The sequence below is a fragment of the Vigna unguiculata genome, chromosome 11 (genome assembly GCF_004118075.2).
Source record: "Vigna unguiculata cultivar IT97K-499-35 chromosome 11, ASM411807v1, whole genome shotgun sequence".
NCBI lineage: Eukaryota > Viridiplantae > Streptophyta > Magnoliopsida > Fabales > Fabaceae > Vigna > Vigna unguiculata.
The window spans coordinates 5,829,111-5,847,373 of record NC_040289.1 but is presented as its reverse complement, the minus strand read 5'-3'; the positions used below and the strand labels follow the sequence as shown (position 1 = coordinate 5,847,373).

The 18,263-nt window shown below is 32.7% G+C and overlaps 2 protein-coding genes across 2 annotated transcripts; both read left to right on the top strand.

The window, feature by feature from the left end:
* The first annotated feature begins 4,750 nt into the window (after positions 1 to 4,750).
* LOC114170133 lies at positions 4,751 to 6,438 on the top strand. The gene is made up of 4 exons (XM_028055616.1): positions 4,751 to 5,180; positions 5,300 to 5,498; positions 5,586 to 5,985; positions 6,130 to 6,438. The coding sequence occupies exons 1-4, from the start codon at positions 4,751 to 4,753 to the stop codon at positions 6,436 to 6,438; spliced, it is 1,338 nt and encodes a 445-aa protein (XP_027911417.1).
* A 5,653-nt stretch (positions 6,439 to 12,091) lies between these two features.
* On the top strand, positions 12,092 to 17,982 carry LOC114168142 (protein WHAT'S THIS FACTOR 1 homolog, chloroplastic). The gene is made up of 4 exons (XM_028052876.1): positions 12,092 to 12,768; positions 14,019 to 15,232; positions 15,622 to 15,775; positions 17,242 to 17,982. Exons 1-2 carry the CDS (start codon positions 12,161 to 12,163, stop codon positions 14,560 to 14,562), a joined length of 1,152 nt encoding a protein of 383 aa, XP_027908677.1. The 5' UTR covers positions 12,092 to 12,160; the 3' UTR covers positions 14,563 to 15,232; positions 15,622 to 15,775; positions 17,242 to 17,982.
* The last annotated feature ends 281 nt before the right edge of the window (positions 17,983 to 18,263 follow it).

The following is an 18,263-nucleotide window of genomic DNA, read 5'->3' as shown; positions in this document are numbered from 1 at the left end:
CAGGAGATATTATACACAACAAACATAAGAACTTGACCATTTCCCCTTAACATATCTAACATATTCAATGAATTTTTATCATCTACCAACATTTACAACTCATTCTCCAACACATTACCACCTTCAAAATACCATAACTCCTCATCGAAAGATAACTAATAGCTTTAATAATTCCTAATACTTCAATGTAACTTCATATATCTAGGTCATGAGAACAAATGGCTGTGTTACCATCATACTCATGCTCCATCCTATTTAAAAACTTCCCCGACTAAAATATAAAAACTATCTCTGCATGTGATTCAATATTACAAGAAAAAAAATCCTTGTTCAAATATAGAAATGAACAAATAAACTACGAGTAATATAAAATACTCAACACAAAATATACTAACACAAGTCATGGGACTTGTACCCACGGTATGTGTAGATAAAATTCGCAATGGGTGGGAAATTGGTTGGCTGATGAAAATAATACATCTTGAAAAGTCCTACATCACCTAGGATAACCTAAGGGGTGAGTGTTAGTAACTATATAATGGGCTTTAAGTCCATGATGTTCTTTGCCTCGAGTCAAAGAGACTTCAAAGCTTGTATTTGACTCTTCTTATTCTTATTTCTTATACTCTTGTAATAAGTGAGTTGTGAGGTTTGAGTTAAATTATTTTTTTGGAGGGTGTGGATGTACTCGGGGTCAAAGTGCATGACAAAGTTGTCTATGTGTTTTCTTGTGTTTATTTTATTTCTCTATTAATAAGTGATTGTCGGAGGTTTTCTCAATAGTGATATCAGAGCTATGGTTCGGTATGATTTTTTCTTAGTATGCTTTGTGGTTGCAGAGTAGTTTGATCTTCCACATAAGAAAAGATTAATTCGTTGTTGTTGGAGAATCATCCTTGGATGCTGAAGTTGTAATGAGAAATTTGATAGAAGGATCATTGTCATAGTGAACCTGCAGTTGGGTTCGTGGAGGTGCAAGGATTGTGAGTCATGCTGAATTTGTAGTGGAGTTCGTGTGTGGTGAGATGCTCCTGGATCTGTGAAGGACATCGTAGTTGGTGCTCGCATGTGCGTGGAGGAAGTGCTCTATGTTTTACAGATCTACTTCAACGAGAGTCAATGGTGGTGCTACATTAGTAGGTGTTACGTCGACGAGTGTTGCGTCTTTGGCGAGGGAGTCAAATGGCACGACGGTTGTGAAGTGCAGATGTTCGATCTGTTGCTTTTCGTAAGGTTTGATGGTTTTGCATCATGGGTTGCGACAATGTTTTGATGAAGGGTGTATGATGTTTATGCGTGAGCATTGACTAGTATTTATGCAAGATGTGTGGTGATTATATACGGGCATTGGTTAGCATTGATGTAGGGTGCATGGAATTCTTGGGACGATTTTGTTCCAATTGATACTATTTATGGGAGTATGATTGTAACATCCCAATTTTAACAACTTAAGAACTACTAAATAAAACATTTTATTATGAATATTCAGAAAGTAGATAGTCCAATGTATATGGTATATTAATACAGTCATATCATATAAGACTACAATAATATTATACATTTCTCCAGCTATTATATTATCCTTCTATTTCCAAATTATACCTAACAGGATCTAATCTCGCTCGACCGCCCAAACTGATAACGCCTCAACCACAAAAAGTACCACTACATCTACATTTTCATATGCTCACATCAATAAGATGATCATTGCAAAAGAAAATAAACAACAAAGGAAAGAACATTGAAGAATGGTAAGCTAACCATGGTTATCGAACTCGCGGGTTGACTTGTAAACCCGTACGAGTCTGCAAGTCAGTGCACTGTTCACGAGTTAACTCGCTCGTAAACTCGTTTTTTTTCAGACTCGGAGTGGACTCGGAATAAACTCAGTTGACTCGTAACAGACTCGCGAGTTCGAAACGAGTCATCGAGTTTGTAATGGGAGACAAAACGACATGAAAATATGTCGTTCCTATGCAGATTTTAAACCCAAACAAAAGCCCCAACATCAGAAATTGAATACTCATATGAAATCAGTGATTGAAGCCCAAATAAAAAACCCCACAAACCCTAATCAAAAAAGAAGCAAAGATCGAAGCAGCCCCGACGAGATTCAGAAGGTGAAAGCGTTGACATTTTCGCAACCTCGCGACCTATGATTGTAGCCTTGTGACCTCCGACCAGCCTTGCGACCTCCGATTGCAGCCTCACGACCTTCGACCAACTTCGTGACATCTCATTTCACATTTCTCATCTCTGATCTCTGCGTCCCGTAGTTGAGTGGTAAGCAAATGGATCTTCGCAAATGGGTTTTCTGATTTTGCAGTTTGCATTTTATAATTTCATTTGAAGAAATAGGTCACAGTGGTTATTATTTTAAAAGTGTTAAAATTGAAATGGGTCTTGAATCATGATATTGAAATGGGTCGCATAGTACCGCTGAAATGGGTCTTTATTTTTTTAGGTTAAATTATACTTTTAGTCCCCATTTTCATAGCAAAATTTGAATTTGGTCCCTCAATTATTTTTTATCTCAATCTGGTCCCTATTTTGGGAAATTTGACCCAATCAAGTCCTTTCCGTTAGGGCTGAAGTAACGGTGTTAAATGGGGTGCCACGTGTCAGCTTCTGGATTTTTTGAATTTTTTGAATTTTTTATATTTTATTAATTTTTTTAAAATTTTTAAAAAAATTAAAATTTTGCCACGTGTCAAGTGGACATAGTGCCACGTGGCAGTGACAGTGCCACGTATCACTATTTGGGAGTTGTCATTTTCTCATTCTCAATTTGGTCCCTTTATTTTATTTTTTGTCTCAATTTAGTCCCAATTTTTGTAAAAATTATGCAATTTCGTCTCCCTCCAAATTGAAACCAAATTTAATTTCTATATAAATAGGCACAAATATTTCTATCAAAATTGATATTTCAAGTAAATATTTTTAACAAGATTAAGTTTATTTTAATTTATATTTTACGTTAAACTTTATTTAAAATTGTTTTAAAGTTGTTAATAGAAAATAATGTTAATAAAAAAATTCATAAATAATATTGATATTTTATTACATTATACTTTAATATTGTTTTTTATTTGAATTTATATTTTAAATAATTGCATATTTTTAAAATGTGTAAAATTCAATAATTTCTATACAAATATTTTAGTTAGTATAAAAATAACAATTATATAATTTAAGAAAAATTAACTAGTTTATGTAACAATAAAAAACAAATAAATTTAAAATTTTAAAACAATTTTAAGTAAAATTTAATGTGAAACAAATTTAAAGAAACTTGGTTTTATTGAAAATATATAATAAAAATATCAATTTGAATAAAAAAATCATTTAATAAAAATATTTGTATAACATTTTATAATTTTTGTTTCAATTTGGAGGGGGATGAAATTGCATAATTTTTACAAAAATTGGGACTAAATTGAGACAAAAAATAAAATAGAGGGACCAAGTTGAGAATGAGAAAATGACACCTCCCAAATAGTGACACGTGGCATTGTCACTGCCACGTGGCACTGTCACTGCCACGTGGCACGATGTCAGCTTGACACGTGACAAAATTTAAATTTTTTTAAAAATTTTAAAAAAGATAATAAAAAATAATAAAAAATTCAAAAAAAAATAATAAAAAAAAATCCAAAAAATCCAGAAGCTGACACGTGGTACCTCATTTAACACTGTTACTCCATCACTAATTAATTGAGGGACCAAATTCAAATTTTGCTACGAAAATGGGGTTTAAAAGCATAATTTAATCATTTTTAATATATAATTTATTCTTTTTATTTATTGTTTCTTAGTTTCTTAATTATTATTATTACGTATGTTTATATGTTTATTTTTTTATTTAATATCTTTTTTTTTATTTATGGTTTTCGAAAAAGACAAATAATTTTATTTCTAGTTGATTGCTATTTTGCAATGTCTGGAAGTGGGACAATTTCAAATTCTTGTGAGCCCAATGCTAGACCTCCTAGACCTAGAAGTAAGAATGCTTCAGGAAACCGTACTAACATTGGATGGAAACATGGAACAGATGTTTTGGGCAATGGAAAAAAAGTTAAATGCTAACTATTGCTAAAAAATATTCAATGGAGGAATTTTCAGATTTAAGCATCATATTGTCGGTACTAGATATGATTCTGAACCATGTGGCTCAGTTTATGAAGAAGTGAAAGTTGTAATGATGAAAGTTGTGGCAGAGGTGGATACCAATCAAAGTAGTAGTAGCATGATGTTCAAAAATAAAGGAATGCAACTATTGCTCAAAAACATTCAATGGAGGGATTTTCATATTTAAGCATCATATTGCTGGTACTATATATGATTCTGAACCATGTGCCTCAGTTCCTGAAGAAGTGAAAGTTGTAATGATGAAAGTTGTGGCAGAGGTGGATACCAATCAAAGTAGCAGTAGTATGATGTTCAAAAATAAAGGAATGGAAAAATTCAGTCAAGGTGTTCAATCTACTTTAAATTAGTTGTACAAGAAAGGGGATAAAGAAAAAGTTGATGCTCAAATGGCTGAATTTTTTTACACAAGTGCTATTCCATTCAATGTTATTAGAAATCCTGCTTTTGCAAAAATGTGTGAAATGATTGGAAGATATGGAGTTGGCTACAAACCTCCATCATATCATGATATTAGAGAAAAACTTTTGAAACAAGCAGTGCAAAAAGTCGTGTAATCCTTGAAGAGTTTAAGGAGGAGTGGAAAAGAACTGGTTACACAATCATGTCTGATGGGTGGACTGATAAGAAAAGACGTTCAATTTGTAACTTTCTAGTGAATAGTCCTAAAGGGACCGTATTTCTTTATTCATTGGATACATCAGATATCTCAAAAACTGCAGATAAAGTGTTTAAGATGTTGGATGATGTAGTGGAATTTGTTGGAGAGGAGAATGTAGTTCAAGTGGTTACCGATAATGCTACAAATTTCAAGGCAGCTGGGGACTTATTGATGAAAAAACGGGAGCATTTGTATTGGACTCCATGTGTTACCCATTGCATTGATTTGATCTTTGAAGATTTTGAGAAACATTTAAAGGTCTATCAAATTACTATCAAGAAGGGGAGAAGAATCACTACCTACATTTATGGTAGAGCAATGCTAATTAGCATGCTGAAGAAGTTCACCAAAGGTAGAGACTTGATAAGTCCAGGTATGACTAGATTTGCCACATCTTATTTAACTTTTGCATGTCTCCATGAATTGAAAGCATCGTTAATGAGCTTCTTTAGCTCTAATGAGTGGAAATCAAGAAATTTGGAACTTCAATAGAAAGGAGAAAAATTGAGCATGTGGTATTAGATAGCCGATTTTGGAAGAATGTAACCACTTGTCTCAAAGTTGCTACTCCTTTGATGGTGGTCATTCGACTAGTGGATTCAGATGTAAAACCCGCAATGGGTTTCATTTATGAAGAAATGGATTCTGCAAAAGAGAAGATCAAATTTAACTTCAATAATATTAAGAAAAGGTAATATTTATATACCTTATCTCTTTTAAATTGTCAATCCATATTTTGTGTAATTATTTCTAACATTGCATGATTGCATAATTGTAGTTATGAACCGATTTGGAACATAATTGATGAGAGGTGGAATAATCAACTTCATAGACCTTTGCATGCGGCTGCATATTACCTTAACCCTCACATGCACTATGAACCTAATTTTAGAAATGATGATGTTGAGGTAAAGGAAGGGTTGTATGAATGCATGAAAAGATTGGTCAAGGATGTTGTAGAAAGGAAAAAAATTAATTTGCCGCTTATAGAGTTTCATTTTACAAAAGGACTTTTCTCAATGGAAAATGCAAAAGATTGTAGGAAAGTTATGCTTCCTGGAGAATGGTGGGAGATGTTTGGAGATGGAACTCCAGAGTTGAAGCGATTTGCCATTCGAGTTTTGAACTTAACTTGCAGTTCTTCTGGGTGTGAGCGTAATTGGAGCTCATTTGAAATGGTAAGTCAACTTTGTTAAGTTATTTTTTGTTTCTAATTTTTAGCTTGTAAACATTCATATTTGTTTATAGGTGCACACAAAAAGAAGAAACCGTTTGCATAAAAAAAGATGAATGACTTGGTTTATGTCATGTACAACTTGAAGCTCAAAAGTAAACAAATTAGGAAAATAGTTGCTCTCTCATTTGATGATATTGAGTCTGATGATGAATGGATAACAAAAGATGGAGATAATGTTAGGTTTGAGCTTGTTCAAGGTGAAGGTGACGAGGGAAATGTTGACATAGTTGGGCCAAGTTCAGTTGATCCTACTTTAGAAGCATTTGATCTTGATAATATAGTTTTTGATGCCAATGTTGATGATGCACACTTATCATATGATGAAGAGCTTGATGGTGATGGAGAAGATGATGTTGGAGATGATATAATTAGAGGATTGGAGCCAGAAATTTGAAGTTATTTATGATGTGATTTGTATTAACTTATGTATTTGGTGTACTTTGAACTTATATAACTTAGGCATGTGTGTTGAACTAAGTTATTTAGAATTATTGAACTATTGTTTACTTTTTGCATTAATTGTGGTGATGAAATTTTGAATTTGTATGGTACTATATATAACTTTTCAGATGAAGTAGACTCTTACGAGTCTACGAGTCAAGTATGCGAGTCGAGTCTACGAAGCTCTCACAAGTCTACGTAGACTCTCAAGTTTGATAACCTTGAAGCTAACTAAAGAAGAGAATACAGATGCATACAAATTTCCATATTCATCAAATATAGCACAACCACATAGCATATCATATTATGAATCAAACTCTTCTAGACTCAATATTATCTGGATACGTGCTCTTGTGTCAGACTAGTGAAGCCATGCACCTGTGGTGAAATAATGAAATAACTTGTTTGTCCGAGCTGCTCTCCTTTAGCTACCACACATAAGGTTAATCTCTTTTATAGTCATAAGAAAAATGGAACCATCATGCTACTCTCACCACCTAACCATTATCCTCCACATGAGTATGAATAACTAGTAGAGTTTAGGATATCTTCACAAAAATGGAACAATACTGACTGTTAAGGCACACCCTAATGAAACACATCACCAATGGGATTTCCTCCCAGGAAATACCTTAAACAGTTCACTACATACCTTTGTTTCATAATATAAACCAATCATATACATCTTTAATCACTTTTTCATATTCACATATAAAACAATTACAATCTCAAACATATACAAACATAAAGTACATCAAAATGGTGAAAATCATTTTCGTAACCACAAACTTCAAAACAAAGATCCCACAGGTTAAAATAAAGAATCACGTGCTTAGGATCAACTATCAAAATTTCAGTTTGATTTGACGGTTAACGAAGCGGGAATCTTCATTTTACCAAGAGGACGTAGTGGTGAAAAACTGGGTAGCACCCAACACTGATCAATTCGTAAAACCCAGCGATCAGCGCCACCTGGCCAACGATCAACGCCAATCGATTCGTAAAAACGAGCACTTAACATTGCCACGTGAGGCTTAGCATTGTATTAAATATCAACAACATCAATTTTGCAATTTTTGGCAATCTAGGCATGTTTCATAGCTCAAATTAGTCTTTAAACCATAAAGTTGATACCAATTTGATCAATGAATCAGATCCTAAAATTCCCAATTACTACCAATTCAAGCAACTTCCTAGAATAAAGAATCACACCTCAATTTAAACACAAAAACAATCAATTAAAATCATATCAATTTAGAGCACCAACAATCTAAGGAGAATTTCACAAATTAGATATTACTCAGTTCAACACAAGCTTAAAGTTAGCTTCCCTTACTAGTTATCCAGCTTAAACATCTCTAAAAATGCCAAATATCACTAACTTCATAGGATGCTCTATCTACACATAGAAACATCACAAGAACAATTAGGACATGCCTTTATGATCACTGATCAACAAAGACTCATACAAATGATTAAAAGAACACATTCAAGAGGAAGATGACTCACATGCGACAGAAAAAAAATTGACCAAAAAGAGGGCATAAACTCAACTTACGCGAACAGATAAACTAATTAGTCCAACTTGAAGAGCTTGCCGAGAGGATCAATCCTACGATCTCAGTTCTTCAATCAAATGACCAAAGAGACATAACTTCTAGAGAGAAGTCAGAGAACTCTAGAAAAGTGGTTTCTAGAGAGATGATGTGTTTTAAACAATGAAACTCGTTTATAACAATTCTATTTATATTAAAACTTTTTAATATTAAAATAATCGTCTCACTATTTTTAAACCACTATCACTTTTAAAACGTCATTTTCTAAGGTCTTATAATGATTGGTGGTACATGCAATGAAGATGTGTTTATTTTAATTAGGGTGGAGAATGTTGGGCTGATGAAAATAATACGTCTTGAAAAGTCTCATATCGCCTAGGATAACCTAGGGGGTGAGTGCTAGTGACTATATAATGGGCTTTAATTCCATGATGTTCCTTACCCCGAGTCAAAGACACTTCAAAGCTTGTATTTGACTATTCTTATTCTTTTTTTCTTATACTCTTGTAATAATTGAGTTGTGAGGTTTGAGTTAAATTATTGCTTTGGAGGGTGTGAGTGTACTTGGGGTCAAAGAGCATGAGAGAGTTGTCTATGCGTTTCTTTATGTTTATTTTATTTCTCTATTAATAAAATGATTCTCGAGACGTTTTCCCAATATAAATGAATATTGTAAATGGATATCGATAGATAACGAGTATTTTTATACCCGCATGTTAAGAGATCGGGTACGAGTATCATAGTATTCGTATACCCATACTCGCTATACTCTAATTAAATTAAAAAATAGAAATAAAAGAACATGATTAAAATATTAACCCATTAATTTTGAGTTAGTTATTTTTTATCAATTGGTTTTAAAACATCTCCATTTCTTTGTAAACTATCATTCGACACTATTTAAACGAGTTATTTAAAATTTATGAATGTTATGTATTATATTTTATTTAAATTGATGATGAAAATATGTTGTGGTACTTGTGAATATCCATGAATATTAAAAAAAACATGCATGTACCCGCATTATAAATATTTGCACAGATATAAAGACGAATACATGACAAATATTTATCCAACGAGTAAAATACGGTAAAACTATTACTCGTATCCTACTCTCCTTGTTGATATCCCTAAACATCATATATCTTTATCATCCGGTTGGCGAGACTTATAGTCAATTTGACAGAAAAAACAACATTGATATATTTTTATAAAAATAAATAAATATAATAAAAAATCTTTAAAATTGTGGGACGAAATTAAAGTCAACCTAACATTAATAAAACAAACTAGGACCTATAAAAATTGTACCTGATCGATACTATTTCGGTGCGGAACCAGACGATCTCAAGAACCCTCTGTGTCGAACCTCCTCCTGTTCCTCCATGTCTGTGTCGAACCTGCTCTTGTTCCTCCCTGGACTCCTCCTGAGTCTCCCTACCGTCTGCACTCCGGGGGTGGGGGTACCTGCAGGCACTCCGATGCTCAAGTCAGAGAGTGATTGATATGGGGTGTAATTGGTTAGTGAGAAAAACGTACATTTACCTGATCACTAGGCCTTAATTTATACTAATTTCTTAATGGACCTGTTATTATTATTTGCGGGCCGTTTGTATTCAAGGATCGATTCTTTCCCTTTCCGACTGAGGTTGCACGCATCAGTTCTTTCCTTGTTGGCTGAGATTGTTCGTCTGTGTCTTTGTTAAAGATCAGCTCTTTCCATTCTGAGATTTGTCCGTCTGTACTTTTTGTCAAAGATCAACTCCTTCCTTTTTTGGGGTTTGGCCGTCTGTACTTCTCAAATATCAACTCCTTCCTTTTTGGGGTTTGCCCGTCTGTACTTCTCAAATATCAACTCCTTCCTTTTTGGGATTTGCCCGTTTGTACTTATCAAATATCAACTCCTTCCTTTCTGGGGTTTGATTGCACGCTGCCCCTTTGTACCTCTGCGTCATAACCACATGTTCCGCCTGCCACCCCTTGGGCCGGGATGTACTCGACCAAGAGGACCGGGATGTACCCGGCCATACACTAACACAAATTAAATGTTTATAATTAAAATTAAAAAATTACTCTTTATTTTTGTGAGAAAATTATTTGTAACTTCATATTTTAAATTATTAAAAGTTCTGATTTTAATTTTTATTTAATTATTTTGTTGATTGATTTATTGGTAAAAGATATCATTAATATCTTTGTTTTCTCATCTTCATCTAACTATTTGTTTTTAAATCTCTTTCGATTCTTCTTTTTGTTCGAAATTTTTTAATTAATCTCTTAACTTATTATTAAAAAAATGATCGTCAAATTAAAAAAATTAGAAAAAAAAAATTAATCAACAAATTAAAAACAAAAAGACAAACAACAATTACACCATCTTCCTTCATCATAATTTAGATGTATATTTTACATTGAATTTTATTTAAATTTTGTTTTAAATATTTATATATTTATAATTTATAGATAAATTTTAGAGTTATTTTAAAAATAAAAACTTTATAAAAATTTAAAATAAATATATTTAAAATTTTACAATTCAATTTATAAAGTTGTTATTTTTAAACCAATTCTAACATTTGTTTATAAATTATTGAATATAAATATTTGAAACAATATTTAAATAAAGTTCAATGTAAAATAAAAAATTAATCTTATTAGAAATACCATTGTGACATTTATATAAAGGTAAAATTTTGTCTTAACTTGAATAGAGACTGAAATGGATTCAGTTTTACAAAAAATGAACAACCACTTAGAGGAAGGGCTAAGCAGGGAGGACAACGGGTAGACGAAATGGAGGTTTGGGCCTTGGAAGGATTTGGTGTTGCTCATATTTTACAAGAGATGCTTACTTATAAATCTGATCATATTCAAACTCGCCAAGAAGTACTCGGGACTACGATCATTGGAGGAACAATACCTAAACCTACAGACGCTCCAGAATCTTTTTGATTGCTCGTTCGAGAATTATGATCTTTAGCTATGGAACTGAATCATTTCCTTATATCTGAGAAGAACTTCCGGATTGATAGGAAGGAAACTTAATTGGACTGAATCCGAATTTTTATTCTAATACAAAATAAAAAATATATAAATTACATTGAGACTTTTCACATCCAATAGTGATATGTGGCATTATCACATCACAATATCTTTGCCACATAGCACAATGTCAAATTAACACATGACATTTTTTTTTAAATTATAACAAAAAAAATCACGTGCTAATGCGTGATGCATAATTAACACCATTAATATACTAATGACATAAAAAACTTATTTACAACGAATTTTTCAAAATAAAAATCCAATAATATCAAATAAAAATAATACTTAAAGTTTCGATAAAAAAATATAGGTATAACTTTTTCTAATATATACATCAAATTATTTCACCTAAATACTTAAATTATTTTATTTTTTACATTTTAACCTTTGTAATTTTTACACTTGTAAAAAATTAAATAATTTGAATATTTAGGTGTAGTGATTTGATGTATAAATTCAAAACAATTATTTTAACATGTATATATAAGTTATAATTAAACTTAGTTATTAATTTGGTCTCAAATTGGAAAGGACGAAATTGGATTATTTTAAAAAATTGGGTACTAAATTGAACCAAAAATTTAAATTGGGTACTAAATTGAAAACAACTAATACCACTGCCATGTGTCATGATTGTAAACTGCCACGTGACAAGATGATAAACTGACACGTCACAGTTTTTAAATTTTTTGGAAAAAAAATTATTATTTTTTTAAAAATTAATTTTTTTAAAAAAAATTAAAAATTTCATGAATTGACATATGTCGTGTACGGACACGGTATTAATTCTAACTTGACACAAAGAATCAAATTGAATCTCCTTATATAATTAGGGTACTAAATTAAAGAAAAAAAAATATTGATACCAATTGAACTTAATCACAAAATTCGGGTACCAAATTAAAAATATATATATATATATATATATATATATATATATATATATATATATATATATATATATATATATATATACATCTAAATTTAATCTGAATAAAATAAGTAGCAAAAGATCTTAAACCACTTCTCCGCTCGGAAGCTCTCACTTCCCTTTCAAAATTCTTCTTCGCCATGCTCCGCCGCGCCATTCCTTTCTGCGTATCAAGAAATGCGCGTTTCGGCGTTAGGCACAAATCCAGTGGCGGAAGAAGGCCGAAGAAGAAAACGTACCACAGAGTGGCTGAACTAGACAGAGTGATGGAACTGCGAAAGAAGCCATTGATGATTCTCCAGCTCACCTCCCTCATCCTATCTCAGCCCCATCACTCTCCCCTCTTCCTCCGCGATCTCGAGAAGAACGTCGGCTTCGTTCGAAAATGGGCCTTCATGGCCCTCATCGACAAACACCCCTCCGTCTTCCGCGTCGCCGGGGCGCCCCCTTCCGTCTCCCTCACTGGCCGGGCCCGAAACCTAGCCCAGGAAGAGGCCCACGCCCGAGCCTCCATGGAACCCCTCTTGGTCACCAACCTGCGGAAGCTGCTCATGCTCTGCGTCGATTGCAAGCTGCCGCTTCAAACGGTGGAGCTCGTTGGGCCTCAGTTGGGCCTTCCCTCCGATTTTAAGGACTGTTTGGTTCCGAAGTACCCTCAGTTTTTCACGGTCAGGCGCTTCCGTGGAAGGGATTGTCTTCTGTTGGAGGATTGGGATTCCACCTTGGCTGTCACTGCCAGAGAGACTAGGTACGTGTTTGGATAATAGTTATCACATACATTGTGGAAGTTTTTTCATATGAAAGCTTTACATTATGAAAAAAAGTTTATTTTCTTATTTGTTCCAAAATGATTTTTGCTGAAAACTCTGCCAAGCCAACCAATGTAATACAATGTAATAGTTGCATTTTACATGTCTTGGAATTTGCTATATTATAGGACTTTTTGTTTTTAAATATTGTATATGTTTTTATCTCAAATTGTCTCTGCTGCTAATCAATTTGTTATTAGAAAAAGAGAGCTGTAATTTATTACTAAGAGAGAAAAAGAGAGACAAGAGAGAACATCAAGGAAAGGGATAGACACAACTCTTAAGAAGAAAGTTAATTTGGTTGTTGATTTTGGTGTTTGTGTCCATTCATCCTTCTCAAAAAAATATCGTAGTATGTTAGAATTTGGGTTATACTTAACTCAATTCTATAAAACTAGCTCATTAGATGAGATTTATATCCCCTTAAAGATTCTATTTTAGTCTATCATTAGGTAAAATCGACTTATAAGATGGAGTTTATGTTGTGTTTATATACGTTATATTAATCATATCATTGGTCAATAAGGGATCCTCAAGGTATCCTTTTATTCCGAGGACCAGCTGTCTCAATCATGCAAGTTGGACGTGAATGTTCTCATGACAACCAGATAATGAGTACCATAAAAGGTCAACGATTATTACTGGGATAGATTCTCAAATCATATTGAAGTTTGGTTTGAATCTAACTAAACTTTGTATAGTCGACTTGTTTGATAAGATTTGCATTTTATTTATATAGTTTATTTAAAGATATAATTATTGCTGATGAATGGAAGATCTCAAACATAGTCCATGATTCTTAACTTTAGTACCCTTCTGCGAATATGATCTTCCATAACATTATGAAAATTAAAGTCTCTACTGGTTACTTCTCGTAATATTACGGATCATAGTTTTATTTAAAATGTATTGATTTTTTTAGTATAATAATTGTTTTTTTTTCGTTTAAGTTGCTATTCTAGATACATGTTTGGATTTGTTAAACTTTTAAGAAATTGTCTTCTTAGTGAGTTAGAATTAGCTTATTTTGAATGATTAATTTAATTTTTTGCAGCTTTTAAAAGTCTTTTTAATTTAAAAAGGTGATTATTTCTCAGTGAAAAGGTGTTACCTTACAATGACATAAATAGTGAGACTTTGAACATAAATTCTTTTGGGTACAAAATGAGTTAGTTTATACACGAATTAGGTTGGCACAGGAAGGAGTTTTGGACCTGAAGGCAAACGGGGATAGGAGGAAGGTGAAGATTTCGAGAGATGGGAACTACCTTGGTCCATTTGCATTCAAAATGAATTTTCCTGCTGGTTTTAGGCCTAATGTTGGTTACCTTGAGCAGCTTGAGAGGTGGCAGAAGTTGGAGTTCCCTTCTCCTTATTTGAATGCAAGGAGATTTGATGCTGCTGATCCAAAAGCTCGAAAACGATCTGTGGCGGTGCTTCATGAGCTCCTGAGCTTGACCATGGAGAAGAGGATGACATCTGCACAGCTTGAGGCATTTCATTCAGAGTGTCTTTTGCCATCTCAATTACTGCTTTGCTTGATAAAGCATCAGGGAATATTTTACCTCACTAATAAAGGTGAACGGAGTACTGTGCTCCTCAAAGATGCATACATTGGTTCCAACTTGATAGATAAATGTCCTTTGTTGCAATTTTATGATAAATTTATGGCACTCTGTGGAAGAGGAAATATTGATCTGTGTGACAAGAATTCCATACCAACCGTCATTTAGAAGTTGAATTCGATTGATTTTTTAGTCATAAGGGAATTCTGCATCTCTTCCTAGTTGGTAAAGGGTAAGGGAATTTAACTGGAAAAGTATTCAGCAGTAAGAGTATCATTCCTTAAAGAAAAAACCAAGTACAATCTCCTCATACTTCTACATCAAAATTGTTGATGGATTAGGAATATTGGTTACAGCTAGAAAGGGTGTGATCAGATCAGAAGTGAAAGTTGACTTCATCGAATTAGAATATTTTCATTGTCCCTTGCAGTCAGAGGTTGAAGTCATTCAGAAAAGTCTTATCGTTTAAACTTCTGATGCTCATAGCTCGCCCAATATTTATGCCCACAGATAATTTATTGCTCTTAAGGCCTTTTCAGCGTGATGATAAAAGTGACAATTAGGAGTTCATCAAAAGAAGGGGCTAGGCATGAAAGTATTTACAACATCATTATCATCGGATGCTTTAGTGTAAATTTGCTGCCTTAATCTTATAATGCTTCGATGGAGATTTTGGCACTCCTATGATACATTTGTGGCTGACTAGTTAAAGAGCTATAATCGCTTTAAATGCACTAAAGCAACCATCAGGGTTTGGTGCAGAGATTGTTCTAATGCTGTCTCACGTGTGTATACTCAGGCGTCAGTGCTGGTGTGATATTTGTTAGTTGTTCTCGAGGTAATATTCCCTCACTCCATATGTTCATATATTATTATCCTCAACATGTAAATTGAAGCTTCTGTTTGCATGAAATGATTGAAGATTTGTAGAATGGATTTATGATGCCATTTGTCTCTATTGATTTGGAATTCACCATGATCTCAAATTTTATTCACTTCCAGGACAAGGGTCTGATTGGACAAACTTTTCTATAAATACTTTTAGAAAATAAAAATAAGAAAAAATTGAAATTAATTTCACTGTAAGTTAGATTTAGTTTATGCATAAGTTAACTCAGAAATTCTCCAGTGTATCTTAACTTAATTTTTATTTTAATTTATGTTTAAGCTAATTTTATCTCTTATAGAAATTTATTTCATTTTTTTTTTGTATTTTTCTCCTATAAGTGTTTATGAAGAAACTCGACCACACATACCCTGAATGAAGAGCTTCAGATTTGATGAAAATATATATTTCTTGGGGACTCCCACCTAAAGAAGAAACATATGACTTCTAGTAGCAGTACACTCATCATACTACTTTGGATGCTATTTCATAATTGTATGTATTATAAAACTCTACATGAAATGCTAATTGGCTTTACAAAAGATGGATTACTTACTATACATCTATAACCAATTATAGCCCATTTGTTTTGAGAGAAAAACAATTGTTCTATTAATCAGACCGTATAGTCTGTACATTTCATCTGCAAGTTAAAGTGAGGATATTTTGAGGATACTCCTTGACCCAAACTTTCTCCTCAATAAACTTGAAAGCTAACTGTATAAATGTGTGAGCAACTGTGTTTGCATTACGATGAACTTAGTAGAAAGTCTTGAATTGTGTTTTGAGCCTGGTGGGAAGGCAAACCAAACAGGTTTCATAAAGCAGTGAGTTGGATTCTCTCAAGTGAGATTTTCTCTGCGAGTGTCTAAAGTAAAAATATCCACAATCAAAATTCCTTATCTCTTTCTTTATTATTTAAGTTTTCTTATTTTCAATTCAGAGTTGAGATTTCACTGAACAGAAATCTCGCATGAGAGGATCCAAACTCTTGTTTTATGACCATTTCTTTTAAGCCAATTAAAAGTATTTATAACAGTAGTTTATTGGAAACCTCTTCTCTTCCTTTAATCATGTCTTTTCGTACACTGACTTGTAGATTTAATGACTGATTACATGCTTAATGGACATAATTATCTGCCTAATATAGCACTATGTTGATAAGAAACCCACCTTTTTATGAAAACAATGTTCTTGGGAAGTAAAATGACTTTGGCTAAGACTAGATAAAGATAAAATATTCTACAAGCACCTATATGGGAAAACAAGAGTTCATAAATTAACCTTAGTTTTAATACACAAATTTGCTGATTAAACTTTTGATCACATTCTTAATGGACATAATTGTCTATTAAACATATTACATCGTGTCAATAAGAAACCACCTCTCTGCAAAAACAATTTGGTTGTTGTGAAATAAAATGCTGTGTTAAGATTCAGTGTTGATATATTTTTTTAATAATCAGTAGCAGGAAAATCAAATGGAAAAAAAACTTCTCTAGTAACTGAAACTATTTATTTAAAGAGATTAATATAAGATGTTTTTGCATAAGCTAATACATAAACTAGTAATGTAACAAATATTTATTTAAACTTCTCTCTATTTTTATTTTATTAATTTCAGATCTAAAATGATTCAATGGTCAAACTTAATTTAATTTAACGCAATGGTTATTCACCTTGTAAATTGGAGGGAGACAACTGTTGGAGATTGTAGTATAACATGCAAGCTGTAAAATCAATAAACTAGGTAACAGTACAAGTAGGTGAGAACTAGTTGGGATGCCAAAGTCTTATAGTCCCATTGATATTTCACACTTGTGCACATTCTATATCTCAAGTTTTAATTTGGCAAATTTCACCATTGATGCTTTAAAATTAAAACTGTGTACCTCGTCAAATGTTTAATGTCGTGATGATATGATACAAATGTGTACTGACAAACTAACTGTATGTATCAGAGAACGTGACAGAATCATTGGAGAACTCAAGAGTTGAAGATGGACATCCATGCAAGCTTCAAATTCTGGAGAATGTTTGTTGTTTGGCAACGGTGGTTGTGGAAGCTTGTTTTTCGTGGAACTTTGTAACCAATTATCCACTTATGGCAAAGATGATGGTGGGTCTTAGTGCCCAAAGGTTTCAAGGATTGAAGAAAAAGCTTTTTACAGGAAGAAGAAATTGAAAATAACAGTAGCTAGGAAAGGAAGGAAAAGACCAGAGTGAAAGAGATGCATTTGAGAATGAATGAGTTTGCTTTTTGAAGCTACCAAGAACTCCAAAGGTGTCACTTCTGACTTTCTTAAGTATTATTTAATTAATACTTCTAACTAAATAAAAGACTTTCTTAAGATACAAGGATAACTATTGAAGAGAGGGTATACAAAGAAATACTCCTTCTTGAGAGATAGCTTCATTGAGTGAAGCTTTTACATTTGAAAATGCATCTAGTTTTGAACATGTCTTTCTTTTACTTGAAATAAAATGTCAGTTCTAGAATGAGGGGTAAAATAGAACTTATAAGCATATTTTTGAAAAGTTTTCGTAGCAGACTGTATATTAAACATTGTAATAGGATTATTTAATAGTTTTAGAATATGTTCACAAATACATCCACCAGCTTTTATAAAATTGTCAAGAGCTTATACTCATGTAATAGAAATAGCAGTTATAACTATTGTTTTTATATTGGTTCATTTCAATCTAGACTACATTTATATTTCTTTTACCAACTATTTATGACTTTATGAATCAACCAATTATTACAAATATTCTCTGTCCCATCTGGTTTACAAGAAGTATAGAAATTAACTCTTGTATGCCCTTTTATCCCCCTTTAGTATAAAGCATGAAGACACAACATCACTCTTAACTCTAAATACATAGTGCAACTCCTAGTCAAGTTCACAATTTCAATCCTGAAAATAAAACAAATTTGTAATTTTCAAGAGAACATATGGTATAACATGTACAATAACATATA